General features: G+C 39.2%; 1 protein-coding gene across 1 annotated transcript in view; it reads left to right on the top strand.

Annotated features, from left to right (window-relative positions):
• chrnb2 (cholinergic receptor, nicotinic, beta 2) overlaps positions 1-15,678 on the top strand; it is a 38,372-nt gene extending 22,694 nt beyond the window's left edge. The window contains exon 6 of the mRNA XM_008431704.3: positions 12,637-15,678. Coding sequence (XP_008429926.1) covers positions 12,637-12,786 — 150 coding nt within the window. The 3' untranslated portion in view covers positions 12,787-15,678. The remainder of the gene's footprint in view (positions 1-12,636) is intronic.
• Positions 15,679-16,162: the final 484 nt, after the last annotated feature.

The following is a 16,162-nucleotide window of genomic DNA, read 5'->3' as shown; positions in this document are numbered from 1 at the left end:
ATAGTGAGAAGTGAAAAATTATCCCATACATTTTAAGACATTACATATTCATTCAGTCATTGAAACATTATTCCGTATGATGAAACAAAATCATATACACAGGATACGAAAAACCCACTGGCATTCATCCATTCATCCCTTTATCGTTTCACCTCTGTTAAGTAGGAAAAGTTACCCTTCAACCTCTCCTTGTCATCTATGTGTTTTGTCATCTTTCACAAAACTTTAAAAGGATGAATTTGAAATAATGGTAAAGTACCATCGGGATACCAAACTGTTTTCTAAGTAATTAAGTAACCGTTTTCTTCTAATTGTTTAATTAAGTAATTATTTTAATCCCAAATTCTTCTCTGCAAAATAAGAGCATGCATTTCAATCCTTAGACGCGATAATCCCTAACACGATAATTATGAATAATTTTATTTTACGGTGCTTATATTAATGAAAATGTAGGTTTTACACTAATTTTAAATCCTAAATGTAAATTTAAATTTAAATCCTAAATGTAATTTAGGTGATATTAAGTCATCCTCCTATGAAAATCTAATTAAAATTTAATGTAATCTCATCCTCTTTGATTTTAATATGACCCACATTATAATAAACAAGTAAAATTTTAATGTTGCCCCATCTGATTTCAATGCCGACACTTCAAATTAAAACAAAACAGTTTCAAAGTGATCTTCATCCTCTTTGATTCTAAATAAACCCAAGTTATAAACAACCAGGCAACATCTGATTTCATCGTCTTTGGTCAAAATTAAACATAAAAATGCATATTTAAGGATAACAGGACAGTGTAAATCTTCACTCTCTGCTTCGGTCACTCGCCAGTGGACCAGCAATAGTTCTTTGAGTGGAGAGCCTTTCAGAAACATCTAAACTAGCTGTTGCTCTGGACGTTGTCCTCTTTGATGTCAAAAGTTGAAGTACTTGATACTTGAGTGAAGTTTTGCTGCTCACTCTGTTGCTGTGTCAAATTTAAAGCCATGGTCTAGATGGACGTTACAGAAAGGTCATCCTTTACAGTGGTTGATGTGGAGGTTGATGTGGATTCAAGTTGTTCCTTCCTTTTCGCCCCTCTCCCCCACTCGACGCTCGGTCTCAGCGTTGCTGCAGCCAAATCCTCCCCCGTCTTTCTCCTCTGGCTTCCTGTCAGTCCAACTGGTTTTGGCGTTGGATCTTTGGGTTGTCCAGATTGTCCCTCAGGAAATGTCCATGTTGTCCACAGATGAAACAAGCGTCAACAGTTCAGAGTCGTCTTCTCTCACAGCTCTGAAGCATGTTCAGCTTTTCTTCCTCTACGCCGATACTGGACAGCAGACCAGCGGAGGTTGTTAAAGCTCAGTCTCACAGTTTCCTGCCCAAATGGCCAACAGGAGACTGACAGTTGTCCCCTGGAGGTGATGGAGGTCTTTTTTGTCTTCTTGATCCTCCAGACCTTCTCGATCATTTTCATTGGCTGGTTTTGTAGGAGGGACATCATCCGGTCCATGGGAGGACAGGTTTGAGGAGTTGAGGTCAGAGATCAGATGCAACGCGCGAGGCTCAGACAGAAGAAAAGGGAGAAAGCAAATAGAAATCGATCAGGGCTTGTTTTGCCATTTTCCTTGTTGTTTTCTATACATATATATTTATATTTATGGCTCTTATTTTAAACTTTTACGTGATCGTCATTTATTATTCATCCGGTATTATGGCTCCTGTTTGTGGAACAGTTTGTCAGAGAAACCTGAGGGCTAATTGTTGGTACAGCTCTTAGAGCTGCTTTTAGTATGAAAGGGTGCCTTATAAATAAAATTAATTAATTGATTGATCCTTTTAAGAAATACATTTTTTTATTTATTTATTCAAACTCACAAAAGAAAAATTAAACACATTAAGCCTGTAATTTATCAACAAAATATTTATGTTCAGCATTTTATTCCAAACAATTCAGCCTGACGAGGAGATTGTGTGCTGGAACCACTAAGATCCATTCTTCCTGAATTTGGTTGGATTTCCTCTTTAGACTGCAAAAGTCTTCACAGAATCCAATAAATCAAGTTTGTGGTCGCTCTGCCTCTAAGAGGGGCATTTATTTCCAATAAAGGTCTTTAGGATTCTCTAACGGTTTGGTTCCCTCAATTTAGAAAACCAAAACTCAAGGAATCACCTGCCTTATTGACCTTCCTTGCGGCTCGTGTTTAGTCAGGGTGCTGGATTTGGGGTGGAACCCTCCATGCATGGTTAGTAGCTTCCGAGTCTTAACATCTGTGGTCTTTATCTCCTCCTTTGGCCAGCAAGTTATTCCTGCAGGGTATCTGATTACTGGTAAGACATAGCTGTTTATCACACGGATCTTGTTCTTGCTGGTTTCTCAGGACTTGCTTTATTCATTGGAGGTATTTGGCTGTGGCTCCTTTCCTTGTGACCTCATTCAGGTTGCCATTTGCTTGTGGTATTCCCAGGTACTTGTAACTGTCCTCAATGTCTGCTATTGTTCCTTCTGGGAATGAGACCCCTTCTGTGTGGATGAGCTTCCCTCTCTTTGTAACCATCCGCCACACTTCTCTAGTCCAAATGACATTCCAATGTCAGTGCTGCAGGTCCTGGTGGTGCGGATCAGTGAGTCAATGTCTCGCTCGCTCATAGCGTACAGCTTGATGCCATCCATGTAGAGGAGGAGACTTATGGTGGCTGCATTCTTGAGTCGGTATCTGTAGCCAGTCTCTTTTGAGGTTTGGAGTCATCCCATCCTTCCAAACAGCGATGGTGGTCAGAGGGGCTTTCCCCCCCATTGCTTCTCCCCACCTGCCTCACCCGGAGAGCCAGGCCGCTGCTGCTGGGACCTCTGTCCGTGGAGCGCCGGCTCCTTCGTCCAAAGAGGCACAGGTGATTCTTCTTTGTGGCTGTGTCCTTGAACTACAGGCGTGTCACCTGTAGCTCTGTATGTTTTTCTTTTTGCTACCACCATTTGGATCACAGCTACGAGAAGGGGGGCATCTGCCTGCGCCTGCTCACCAGCAAGTTTCTGGAGGTCCATATGGTGGCTAGGGTGAGCCACATCTCTGTGAAGTCTTTTTTTGCTATTTTCAGGTGGCTCACCCCGTGCAGCACTAGGTGCGTGTCGAGGACCTCCCTTGCTGGCAAGTAGGGGAATTGCAAGGAGCCGTCCTTTGCCCACAGGTCCACAGCAGTGCTGCACTCCCACAAAAGGTGCCTCACCGACTCTGGGTCGGGGGCAGATGTCGCGGGAGTGCATGACGGCTCTGACCGTGAGGATCCCATGAGCCACCATCCTGGAGTCTGTTTGGAAGGATGGGATGGCTCACGTTGATGATTTGGCTGAGGGGGTTCAGACCTATGCAGAACAGCAGTGGGGCAGAGCATCTCCTGGAAAGAATTATGATTCTTTCCAGAGTTTTTTTTCTCTGCCCCATTTGATTGACACTTGTGCAAGTGGTTTGCAGTTGCAGTTTTTTTTTTTTTATATATTTACTGCAAACTGCAAACCACTTACACAAGTGTCCACTGGTGTTCTGCATCTGAACCTCCTCAGCCAAACCATCAACAAGACTGGCTACGGATACCGACTCAAGAATGGAGCCACCATTCATGTTACCCTAACCCTCCTCTACATGGATGACATCAAGCTGTACGCTATGAGCGAGCGAGACATCGACTCACTGATCCGCACCACCAGGACCTGCAGCACTGACATTGGAATGTCATTTGGACTAGAGAAGTGTGGCGGATGGTTACAAAGAGAGGGAAGGTCATCCACACAGAAGGGGTCTCATTCCCAGAAGGAACAGTAGCAGACATTGAGGATAGTTACAAGTACCTTGGAATACCACAAGCAAATGGCAACCTTGACCAGGTCACAAAGAAAGGAGCCACAACCAAATACCTCCAACGAATAAGGCAAGTCCTGAGAAACCAGCTCAATGGTAAGAACAAGATCCGTGCGATAAACAGCTATGCCTTACCAATAATTAGATACCCTGGAGGAATAACTAGCTGGCCAATGGAGGAGATAAACACCACAGATGTTAAGACTTGGAAACTACTAACCATGCATGGAGGGTTCCACCCCAAATCCAGCACCCTGACTAAACACAAGCCGCAAGGAAGGTCAATAAGGCAGGTGATTCCTTGAGTTTTGGTTTTCTAAATTGAGGGAACCAAACCTTTAGAGAATCCTAAAGACCTTTATCGGAAATAAAGGCCCCTCTTTAAAAAGCTGGACTCAAGGACAGCACAGAGACTCTCATCCTGGCTGCACAGGAACAGGCCCTAAACACCAGAGCAATAGAGGCTCAGATCTACCACACCAGACAAGACCCAAGGTGTAGGTTGTGCAAGGAGGCCCCTGAGACAGTTCAGCACATAACAGCAGGGTGCAAGATGCTGGCAGGGAAAGCATACATGGAACGACATAACCAAGTGGCGGGCATAGTGTACAGAAACACCTGTGCAGAATATGGACTGGAAGATCAAAGTGGGGAATTCTTGGTTATTCTCCAAAGGTGGTGGAGAATAACCAAGCTAAGATCCTGTGGGACTTCCAGATCCAGACAGACAAAATGGTAATGGCGAACCAACTGGACATTGTGGTGGTGGATAAACAACAGAGTAAAGCCGTTGTGGTGGATGTAGCAATGCCAAGTGATTACAACAACAGGAAAAAGGAGCATGAGAAACTGGAGAAATACCAGGTCCTCATAGAGGAACTGGAAAAGACCTGGAAGGTGAAGACCACAGTACCATATAATATCATACCAACTTTATTTATGAAGCACTTTATACACCAATAAATTGATTAAACACAGATGAAAACTGACCAGCAGTAGAAGGGTTAAGAACACGATAGAACCAATAGCATTAAGAAATGACTGAGCCATAGGTGAAGAAGGACAACAGACATTAATATTAAAATCACCAACAATGAGAACTCGGTCATACCTTGGCATGATATCAGCCATGAAATCAGAAAAGTCATTTATAAAGTTTTTGTTGTACTTTAGTGGCCGATAGACTGCTGCACACAGCACAGTGTGAGAGCTGCCGAGTTCAGATAGGCTAATCTCAAAGCTAGCAGTTGTTTTACTGCTTACAAGTAAAACAACTTTTAAAAACAGTCACTATTCCACCACCGGACCCCGACATCCTTGGAGCATTAAAATAGCGGCAGTTCCGCGGTTCAAGTTCTTTAAAAATGCTGGAGTCACCCAAACCACTTGTCCATGATTCTGTTATAAATGAAACATCCAATAAATGAGAGGAAAATAAATCCCTAATGACCAAAGTTTTATTTGTCAGCGACCTGGCATTTACCAAACCGATCCTGGCAGAAATCAGCGGGTCTACACCATCAGCTGGCGTCCGGTACTCCCGGCAAAGAGGCCGCAGGTTGCTAGAATTCACCCTGCGTCTACAGGGCCAAGGAGCGCGGGGCCCCTCGGGGCGGTCACCTCCAAACTGGAGCAGTGGCTAAAACAGGTTCTAGGCACAGCCAAGATACTGCGGCTCCCAAGCTTCTGGTAGAGGACCCGAGCTAAGAGGATGAAAGAGTCCACCTGCGGGAGGGTGAAAAGGGATTTTTTATAAATATATATATATATATATATATATATATATATATATATATATATATATATATATATATATATACACTTTGTCTGAGTAGCTTCAAGTAGGTTTGATTTTAACTAATGTTTTACCTTGCAGTAAACTACATTATTTTTTTCTTATGTGCACAACTATCAAACGTTTCCCAAATACAATGTGACCCCAACACTGAAACTGTGAGTTTCTGTAACAGTATATGTTGAGTAACTCGGAGAAATAACATGAACATACAATATTTAGGGCTCTCCAACAAGCACCATGATGTGCAGAAGTACTCACATCCCATAATTATTTCTAGCATTTGCAATGGTGCAGCCACAAATTTCAAGATATTTTACAACAAAGATGATTACTACAGATCAACACAAAAACTGCTGCATAACTGTAAAGTGTAAGGAAAATAATTTGCAAACTTTCTACCTTTCTGATAACATTTTAAAACTTAGAAATCTGACTCGTTATCAAATTTCTGGGCCTCGTCAGAGAACTTGGGAACAGGATCTAACAAGGCAAGTGATATCAGATCTGAACCTGTCTGAACAATATCAGATGATACATAGGGTGCTCATAGAAAGGAACATTTTAAGGCTGCTTTTAAAGCGGGTTCTGCTTTTTAACAGAATTCCTTTAACTCAAAAGAGTTAAAGCCAATTCTTAAGAGTTTAAGATAAATTGTGGGTTTTTTTTCTCATTTCTGCCTTTGCAATGATTCTGCTTGAACATCTCTTTCTGTAAATCTTTCTGTTTTTGTTCTGTAGACTATACTCGTTATCACAAAACATTAGGCAATATCAAGAACAGTTTGTTAAAACTACAACATTTCTGAAGAAATTTAAACAGGGCCTGCCAAAGCGTGCCCGTCAGTTGGAACCCAGAGTTCTGATGCTAAAAATTAGCCTCAATGCTAAAGTAAGCTACAATGTACTAAATAGCATGTGGAGAGTCACAAGCATGCAGAGTAACATGGATTTACTCCATTCAGTATGTTAAAATTAGTGTACAAGCTGAAATTAGCCAAAATGGTGATATTAGTGTTAAGGAAGAATTTTTATATTACAATTAAATTTAGCAAAACTCTGGCTCTGATTCTTCCTTTTGATTCCGGGTTCTCTCGCGTGGCCACGTGTGGGGACAAAAACACAACAATGCGTGTTGACGTCACGGCATTACAGAATTTAATCCAATCAGAAGAAAGTACAAGATAGTACAGGAAACTGAAGAAACACAGATACAAACATTGTTACCTGAGACAAGAAGACAAAGAAATATCAAGGACGTCCTTGGAGAAAGAGCTGGTGCAGAAGTAAAATAAATCAGCTTTTTTCTAAATTGTTTCCCTTGTGCACAAACTTTTATACCTGTAGGTGTGTTTTCCTCTTTAATGTATTCAAATAAGGCGTATCTCTACTTGACCAACTGGAAGGCATCTCTGGCTCTTTAGAAAAGTCCCTGCAATTTGTTCACAAGATCAAACACCTTTTGTTAAATAAGGTAGAAGCAGACTCTCTGAATTCATGGTGGTTTATGGCTTTCACAGATCAGTGTGAAAAGCTAGAATTTCCTACTGATTGTTTCCAGACAGACAAAGAGCAGATCAGAGGCCTTGACAAACAATCTGCTTTAACTACAGTAAAATAAAGGTCAATAGGCCAGAATAAGTTATACATTTTAAAACTATAATTATGGTATTTCAATCAAGTCATGATAAATTTCAAAACTAACTTATTTTAAATTTCTTTTCTTAACACTATCCGGCTCTACAGCCATCTGGGCCAAGAGAAACAGATGAAGGAACCTCACAGGTAGCTGTGAAATTCTGGTTTCTCTTCTGCTCTGCCAGGAACAAACCTTTAATACTGTACTTTTAATTCAATGAAAAGTTCTCCAAAAACCCAATTTTGTTCTTCTGCACTCAGCATCTCCAAAGTTTAGTCCTGATATCAAACAAAAGCAATAGACAATATTAACAGAAAATAATGAAGTACAATTCCTGTTTCTAATTAGGAATTAGAAACAAATAAGAATTAAGACATTCATTCACCATAAAACTAAGTATTTTCTAATACTAAACAAAACATTTTCATTTGATTCTAATATAGTCAGAAATAATACAATTTCAAATACATTCATCATTAACTAAATTAATTCTAAAACAGGATAATACAATTTTTAGTCAAAACATGTTATTAATAACTAAGAAAAATGTCTTACAAATTAAATGTTAGTGATTTAAAACATCTTATGTTATATTCAGTTTTTTTTGCACCATGTCAGATGTTAGTTTGGAAGACTTCTCATCCTGGTTACGTGAACCGACCAAAGTTCCCTTTCTCAGAGTAATTCAAGTGATACTGTCCTCCACCTTCCTGTATATGTTAATTTATGACCTGCTGTCGAGGCTCTCCTGCAGATCTCTATTCTCCTTTGTACTTTCAATGCTTAACCCAGCAATAGTTCTTCGGGTTTTAAATCACTAACACAAACCTGTTCAAACTTAAGAAATTCGTTCTAAAAGGTTTAAACTGTGTTAAACACTAAAAATAGTCATTTTTCCTCAACATTAGCCTAAATGTAGCCAGTGGCACGTGGGGTATAACTAGCATGTTGTCTTACAATAACTTCCTCCATACAGTGTGCTAAACATGGTTAATAAATAAACAAAATAATTTTAGTTAAAAGGCTACTGTTAATGTGAGCATTAGTTACATTAGCAATGTTTGTGATAAACATTGCTTTTGTTTATCACATAATGTTAGCAAACATAATGTTATGTTTTTTTTGCAAAAAAAAAAAAAGTTAATTGTCTACTTCGTGGCACTTGGTTACTAGTAAACACACTCATCTCTTAGCAACAGATTAGCAACAAAAATTGTTATTGTTCAAAAAACATAAGATTTCTTCTGCTGTTTTGAAATGCTATTTATTTTACCTTAACAAGAATTGTGTAGTTGGTGAATTTTGCAGAAAAGTTTATTATTTTTGTCATAGTGGTAAATATATTATAAAATACACATTCAACACAAAAGTTAAAATCTCGACTTATACTTCGTGGCAGTTCGTTAGCAGTAGAAAACGCTTATCTCTTAAAACCAAGTTAAGTTATATAGTTTATAAAACATAAGCTATTTCGAAATAATGCCTAGCTTATTAGATAAAAGACATTTACTGTTGGTACATTTAGCAAAAGTAAAAATCTGTTTACTTCTTAGCACTTGGTTACCAGTAAACACACCCATCTCTTAGCAACAGGCTAGCAACAAAAATTCTTATTGATCAAAAAACATAAGATTTCTTCTGCTCTTTGGAAATACCACTTATTTTATACTTAAGAATTGTGTAGTTGGTATATTTTGTAGAAAAGTTCATTCTTTTTGTCATTAGTTTTAAATATTTTAACATTCAACACAAAAGTAAAAATCTCGATTTATACTTTTTTGCAGTTCATTAGCAGTAGAAAACGCTTATCTCTTAAAACCAAACTAACAACAAGTTATATAGTTTATAAAGCATAAGCTCTTTCGAAATAATGCTTATCTGATTAGATAGAAGACATTTGCCGTTGGCAAATTTTTAAAAAGTGAAAATCTTAAGTTTACTTCGTAGCACTTGGTTACCAGTAAACACACCGATCTCTTAGCAACAGGCTAGCAACAAAAATTCTTATTGATCAAAAAACATAATATTTCTTCTGCTCTTTGGAAATACCACTTATTTTATACTTAAGAATTGTGTAGTTGCTGAATTTTGCAGAAAAGTGTTGTTTTTTGTTTGTTTTTAGTGGTAAATATATTGTATAACAGACATTCAACACAAAAGTAAAAATCTGATTTATACTTCGTTGCAGTTCGTTACCTTTAGAAAACGCTCATCTCTTAACACCAAATTAATTATAGGTGTGGAGCAGTGTTTCCCAACCCTGGTCCTCAAGGCACACTGACCTGCATGTTTTAGATGCTTCCCTGCATCATCAGCACACATGATTGCAATTGATGGCTGATTAACAGGGTTTTGCTGAATTGAAATCATCTGAATGGGGTGTGTTGAAGCAGGGGAACATCTAAAACATAAAAAGTCAGTGTGCCTTGAGGACCAGGATTGGGAAACACTGGTGTAGAGCAGGCTGCACAGTGGCGCAGTTGGTAGAGCTGTTGCCTTGCAGCAAGAAGGTTCTGGGTTCGATTCCCGGCCTGGGGTCTTTCTGCATGGAGTTTGCATGTTCTCCCTGTGCATGCGTGGGTTTTCTCCGGGTACTCAGGTTTCCTCCCACAGTTAGGTTAATTGGCCTCACCAAATTGCCCCTAGGTGTGAGTGTGTGTGTGCATGGTTGTGTGTCCTGTGTGTCTCTGTGTTGCCCTGTGACAGACTGGTGACCTGTCCAGGGTGTACCCTGCCTCTCGCCCGAAACGATAGCTGGAGATAGGCAACAGCAACCCTCCCGACCCCACTAAGGGACAGGGGTGCAAGAAAATGGATGGATGGATGGATGGTGTAGAGCAATACGTGCCTTACATGCATTGCATGGAAGCTTTGAAAAACAGTGTAAACATTGGTGTTTATGCTATGACAAAGATGGACTTTGTTTATTACAGGTTACTTCTGAAAGTGCTTGATTTCACTCTATTTTATTTTGGGGTATCTGAGTAATAATGCTGTACTCAAATGCACCCCAGACTTTTAAATAAAAAAATAAATAAGTAAAATGATAAGATTATTTTGATTCCCCAATAAAATATCAGGCTGCAGTGATTTGATCTAGCAATTAAACTATAATAAATAACCAGTAGGTGAAACATGACAAACTATGGCTCAGTTCACCCAGGTGAAAAAAAGTATACTTTAGTATATTTCAAACATACTTAAATTTGTGAAAGTATACTAAGTATTAAGTGTACTACCTATAAGTATATCTGAAGTATACTAAAAGTATACTTGTACCAATTGCGAAATTAGAACTTTAAAAACACTTAAACATAATTGTACCAAAATACACTTTTAATATGTTAAATAAAAGTATACTTTACTTTACTTTTATTTAAAAGTAAAGTATATTTTACTTTATGCTCAAGTACATACTTGAGCATATACTCAAGTATATAGTCTACCTTGAAGGCAATATTATGCGAGTAAAAATGTCGAATTTGAACAGCGCTTGTTATCTTCCCTGCGTCCCTATATGATCTCAAGTATATACTTGAGATCATATACTTTCACAAGTATAATTAAAATATATTTTGTGTATATTTAAAAATATATGCTCAAAATATCATTTTTTTAAATTCACTTAACACTACTTTAGATGATTAATTTCAGTATGTTTTAAATTACATCTCAGTGTAAATTTTAGGCTAATAAAATATGCCTTTTTTAATTTTCTTTATTTAACCAGGTGAACCCCATTGAGATCCAGATCTCATTTTCAAGAGGGACCTGGGCAGAAGTCTGCATCACACAGTAACCTGATTACAAAATAAAACTAATTAATACATATGCAGAAGTATGTCTTTTAGGCACCTTTAAAGTGTGTTGTAGGCATACTTTTTAAGTACCTAAAAAGTATGAATTTTTAAGTGCCTTAATAATCTTTTACTATTTATTAAAATTGCATACAATAAAAAAAAGATAATCATGATGTAATTTTTAAGAAAATACCCAATCAATTTACAGATGTGTGATGTAAATCCTGATAATCATCGGCATTAGCTCCAGTTCACACTCCAGGCCAGATGGTGGCGGTATTGCACACTTTCATTTATTTAAAAAACGCCACAAAGAGAAGAAAAAACTTGAACGCAGGGAAGATAACAAGCGCTGTTCAAATTTGACATTTTTACTCGCATAATATTGCCTTCAAGGTAGAGAGGGCCTTGACAATAGTTACTAATTTTGGTAAATTCAAGCTGGTGACGTCAGGTTACATTGTGTTGCATTCAATGTTATCGGAAAAAAGAGATTCCGATAACAAATCGGACATGCGCTTAATGTCCTATTTGCCATAACTATTTATTGAATTCATAGTCGCCAGCTGGGGTGGCAACAGGGGTGGCAAGGCTCTCATTTGGGGTGGTAAATGCCAGCACATGCCACCCCAGTAGACCCGCCCCTGTCTCTAGATGAGGAAAGCTGGTAGAGACGATAACAAAAAAAAAAAAAAAAACCTGGCTGCTACAAAATACTATTTCATAAAGGGTAATACAAAGCATGACCTGGTCTTTTCCTTTGTGCGTCGTCGTGGATTGGTCTTGTCATATGAACTAATACATTCAAGTGTGTGTAATAATATGACAAAATGTAAAAAAGTTGAAAGGTTATGAATACTTTTGCAATTAAAATTTTGGATTTGCATTTTAGAAAGGTCAAACATTTCCTCTGGCTTTTGCCAAAGGCTGTTGAGCTGGACGTCACATTTATGATCCTGTTCTTAAAGCGAGCAGATAAACCCAGAGGGGATTTCAGTGTGAAGAAATGTAATAGTGAGAAATAGTGGGGAAAGAGAAGGAAAAAAGTCAAAAAGAAAAGAGCGAAGTCACTTTCCGTATATTATAAAGGTCACAGAGTAAAATGTGGTGCACTTATGTAATGGATCAAATTGCAATGTGGTAGGTGAGTGTATAGAAGTTGAAGATGTGAAAGATACGGCAGGAGAAGGATCCCAGACCTCTAGACAAGTTGTCATTTCGGAAGGGAAGCCAAAAAAGGGAAATATTTATATTTAGGGATCTCACTGTAAATGTTCTGTCCTCCTTCCTCTTCCTTCCTTTCTTACTTCTTTCTTTCTTGCTTTCTTTGCTTTTTTCCATTTCTTTCTTTGCCACAAATTTAGATTGAACGCTAATATTTTATATTTTGAATATAAACATAAAGTTACTGAAAACTGGAAAGCATAGCATGTGATGCTCTACATATGCGACACGTTTATCTTCTCGCTGCACAATGCTGACATTTATCTTTCTGTTTGCCCCCCCTCCCCGGCCTCTCCCTCACACCCCTTTATATGGACCCTCCCCCTTCCTATCTGATCCACAGGTGAGCGAGGACTGGAAGTACGTTGCTATGGTGATCGATCGCCTCTTTCTCTGGATCTTTGTGTTTGTTTGCGTGTTTGGCACGATGGGCATGTTCCTGCAGCCCCTTTTCCAGAATTACACAGCGAAAACCATCAACACGCCAGGCTGATTGTTTCCGCCAACAGACAGCGGCCCTGACCAATCAGAGCAGCAGGACAAACGACAAAGGTGTGGTGGTGTGTGCGCGTGTGTGTGTGTGTGTGCGTGTGCGTGTGTGTGGGGGTGTGTGTGTGTGTGTGTGTGTGTGCGCGTGTGTGCGTGTGTGTGTGTGTGTGTGTGTGTGTGTGTGTGTGTGTGTGTGTGTGTACTTTGGGGTGGTTGGGGATCTTAGTTTTATCGTGTCTATGGAACTGGAATCAAAAATGCTACCGAAGAGCTATCCTGTCCATTGACTTTATAATAACATTTTTGCAACAAACAACCATTTTTCTTGTATGAGGATAAAGTAAAAGACAGTGACACACTTTTTCCTGCAATTTTTGTTATTGTTGTTGTTGTTGGAGAATTAAAACAGACTGACCTCCCCTCTCTAGTGTAAAGATCCACCCTTGTTCCCGTCCTCGGCCTTTCAGGGAGTGAGGACGCAGATTTTCTCCTTGACGCATCCAGCCAGACCACACTGGCTGCTTCACAGCAACGCCGCCACAGATGAGACTCCACAGTAGCGTTGGCTGATACTGAGGATCAGAGAGGGAAGGAAGGTTCTTATTGAGCGTCTTGCTTTTTTTTTTTTCTCCCAAGAAATCCATTATGTCAGTGAACCGATTCAGTATTTTTTATCATAGCGTAGCAGCCTGCCACAAGCATATTGCATCGAGTAAATAATTAATACTTCTATATATCAGTTCATGCAAAGGTTTGTTGATGACAGAGAGATTTTAGTGTGTTGTACGATTGTATAGCTATAAAAAGGAATGTGATTTAAACTGCTGCACAGCCTGCGTGTTGCACGCTAACACTAGACGTGTTGCAGATTAAAGGAAAACATAAATGAGATGCATATACGTGAAAGGAAAAACGAGGGGGCAATATTACTGAAAAGTCATGCATGGACATTTTTTCGGGTGTTTTTTTTTTTGTTTTTTTGTTTTTTGCTTAAAGTGTTGCAGATTGCTGTACCAGAGGGCGCAGCTGCATACGAGACCTGAGAAGTGGATTAAACTGAGCCAAAATGTTGCAACAGAACAGTAAACGTGCTGGACACTGGAATGTGATTTCTATTTTTAACCAGATGAAGTAACAAGGAGGCACTCGTTGGTTGTGCAGACAGCTACGTGTACATCGAATTATCGATAAACTGATGGAGGTACTTTCAAAGGCTTTGGGATAATTATGCGTGTTGACATGGTTTCACATCTGTTTACTTCAATGTTGTTGCCCTTACCAGACTGACGTAGTGTCTTTTAGCTCCTTTGTCCTCATTAGAGATGCACCAAGAAAAGAAAAAAAATCGGCCGGTGACCTGAATCAGTCAAACCAGCCAGAAACCAGACAGATACTTGAAAATCCAGATATTTTTCCGGTTCAGGACACACGCCATCTCTGGAGGTACTCAAAGCTACCTAAATATTGCATCGTTAAGGCGCTTAAAATCATAGTGAGAGGAAGCACAGATATGTTGAGAAGGTATTTTGAATAAACAGGGTTGTCCCTGACATCTGGAGAAGGTTAATTCAGGCAGCCGGAGAGCAACAGTTTCAGCAGAGAGTAGGAATGCTGAACGCAGTTGGAAATCTCCGATTAAGGATATAGATTCTCTAAGGATTACATGCTAATTCTGCTGGTTTTGTCATGTAAGCTACCATAGCATACTTAAGCTAGTTTAAAATCATTAATATTTCTGTTTTTAAAATTATAGTAAAACCTTGTTGGTGACACAATTAGTCGTTTGGATCAGATCTCATCCTGCTGGGTTCTTGGTGCAATAAACAAAACAAAACAAAAAAAACATTTGGATTTGACACACCAATTCATTTATTACCAGACAAAGTCAAATTAATTTCAGGCTGTCTTTCATCTTTCATTATTTCCTCGATACAAATCACTGCACCGTAGCGTTATCTCATGAGGAAGATTTAATGGCAAAATATTTCCAGTGCCATTATCCTTTAATTGTTCCTAAGGAGAAATCAGAGTCAACTTCAAGATTTCCAAAAGCGGAAAATCGGAATCGCCACATGATTCTGACGGGTGCATCTCTAATCCTCTCGCTCAACGCCTGAGCTTTAATGTGTAAATGTGAACACCCTTCTGTATTATCACCTCTGAGAGTTGCAGCATAAAGAATGTGCGTCTTCCAACCCCTCCTTCAATTAGTCTCTGCCAAACTCCAGCCCCTTATATTTGGTCTTCCAAACTCACAAATGTTTGGAAATTAGTCTTAGTTTTTCCAGAATCTTATCAGGGTCTTAGACGGTCATGAAAGATGCAAAAGGACCTTTTGCAATCACATGTGCAATTAAAATCTTAAGAAATAAAGAAGGAGCTCAAGAGGATCAACTGCACTCGTAAGTGGAAAATGCCTAAAAAAATTGAGTGGAAACCGGAAAAGAGAAAGGACTCCCAACGTTTCACTTTAAAGGAAAAGAACTAAAAACACACAAAAAAATGCTATTTCATCCCTGTCATTGTCGTCGTCTGTGAGTTTCTCCAGATTTCTGCAGTCATGTGGCCAAGGTCTGCAGCTTCACTCGCTGGGAGCCGTCTCCCTCTCTGCCTCTCCACGATGGGATCACCCGTGGGGATCCCTTTCAGATCTCATACAAGTGTGAAAAGCCTTTCAGAGACCCGTGAATACTGTTGGCTGCATGGCTCTGCACCAGAGAAAGTGCCGCTGCCCACTCTCTGTTTGCTCCCCTTGACCTTTTCGCTCTCCTTCCTTTTTCCACTCACTTCCTCTCTGATGATTATGCTCCACTATCCTTCACCTCCCCCCCCCCATTCCCGACTCTGAAATCTGCTCACCTTAACCCGACCAATAAAGGTTGTAGGTTCAGATTAATCGTCTGTGGCTCTTGTCGTCGTCCTTTACTCTTACACATGTACACAAAGCTTTCATGTGTGGCTGTAGCATAGAAGCCCAATAATTGTTGGTGGTTGTAGAAAGAAAGAAAACAAGAGGTCTGAATAGCTTTAACTGTTTTAAGGCACTGTAAACTGTACCTTTCATTTTTTCTGTTCTAGTCTTATATCATCAAGCGACTTCAGTTCAAAATGTGACTATACATTGACAGGATACATCTCTATTCATTATTGCACACTCTCCCTTTAAACGAATAGATACACACATGAACCTTTCACCATTTTAATCAACCCTCAAACCACAACAAGTGACTGCTTCTTCTAATTTACACTTTATTGGTTCTGTATTAACATTTTCAAAATCTCAGTAATGACTTCAAACGCAACAACAAAAATACAAGTTGAAATATACTATTACAGGGTAAAATGCGCCAATGATGCATCTGTATCTATACACATTCTTG

Source organism: Poecilia reticulata, chromosome 16 (genome assembly GCF_904066995.2).
Source record: "Poecilia reticulata chromosome 16, P_reticulata-male-v2, whole genome shotgun sequence".
In the NCBI taxonomy this organism is placed as follows: domain Eukaryota; kingdom Metazoa; phylum Chordata; class Actinopteri; order Cyprinodontiformes; family Poeciliidae; genus Poecilia; species Poecilia reticulata.
Note: the sequence above shows the minus strand (reverse complement) of the source record. Positions and strands in the feature narration are given on the sequence as shown.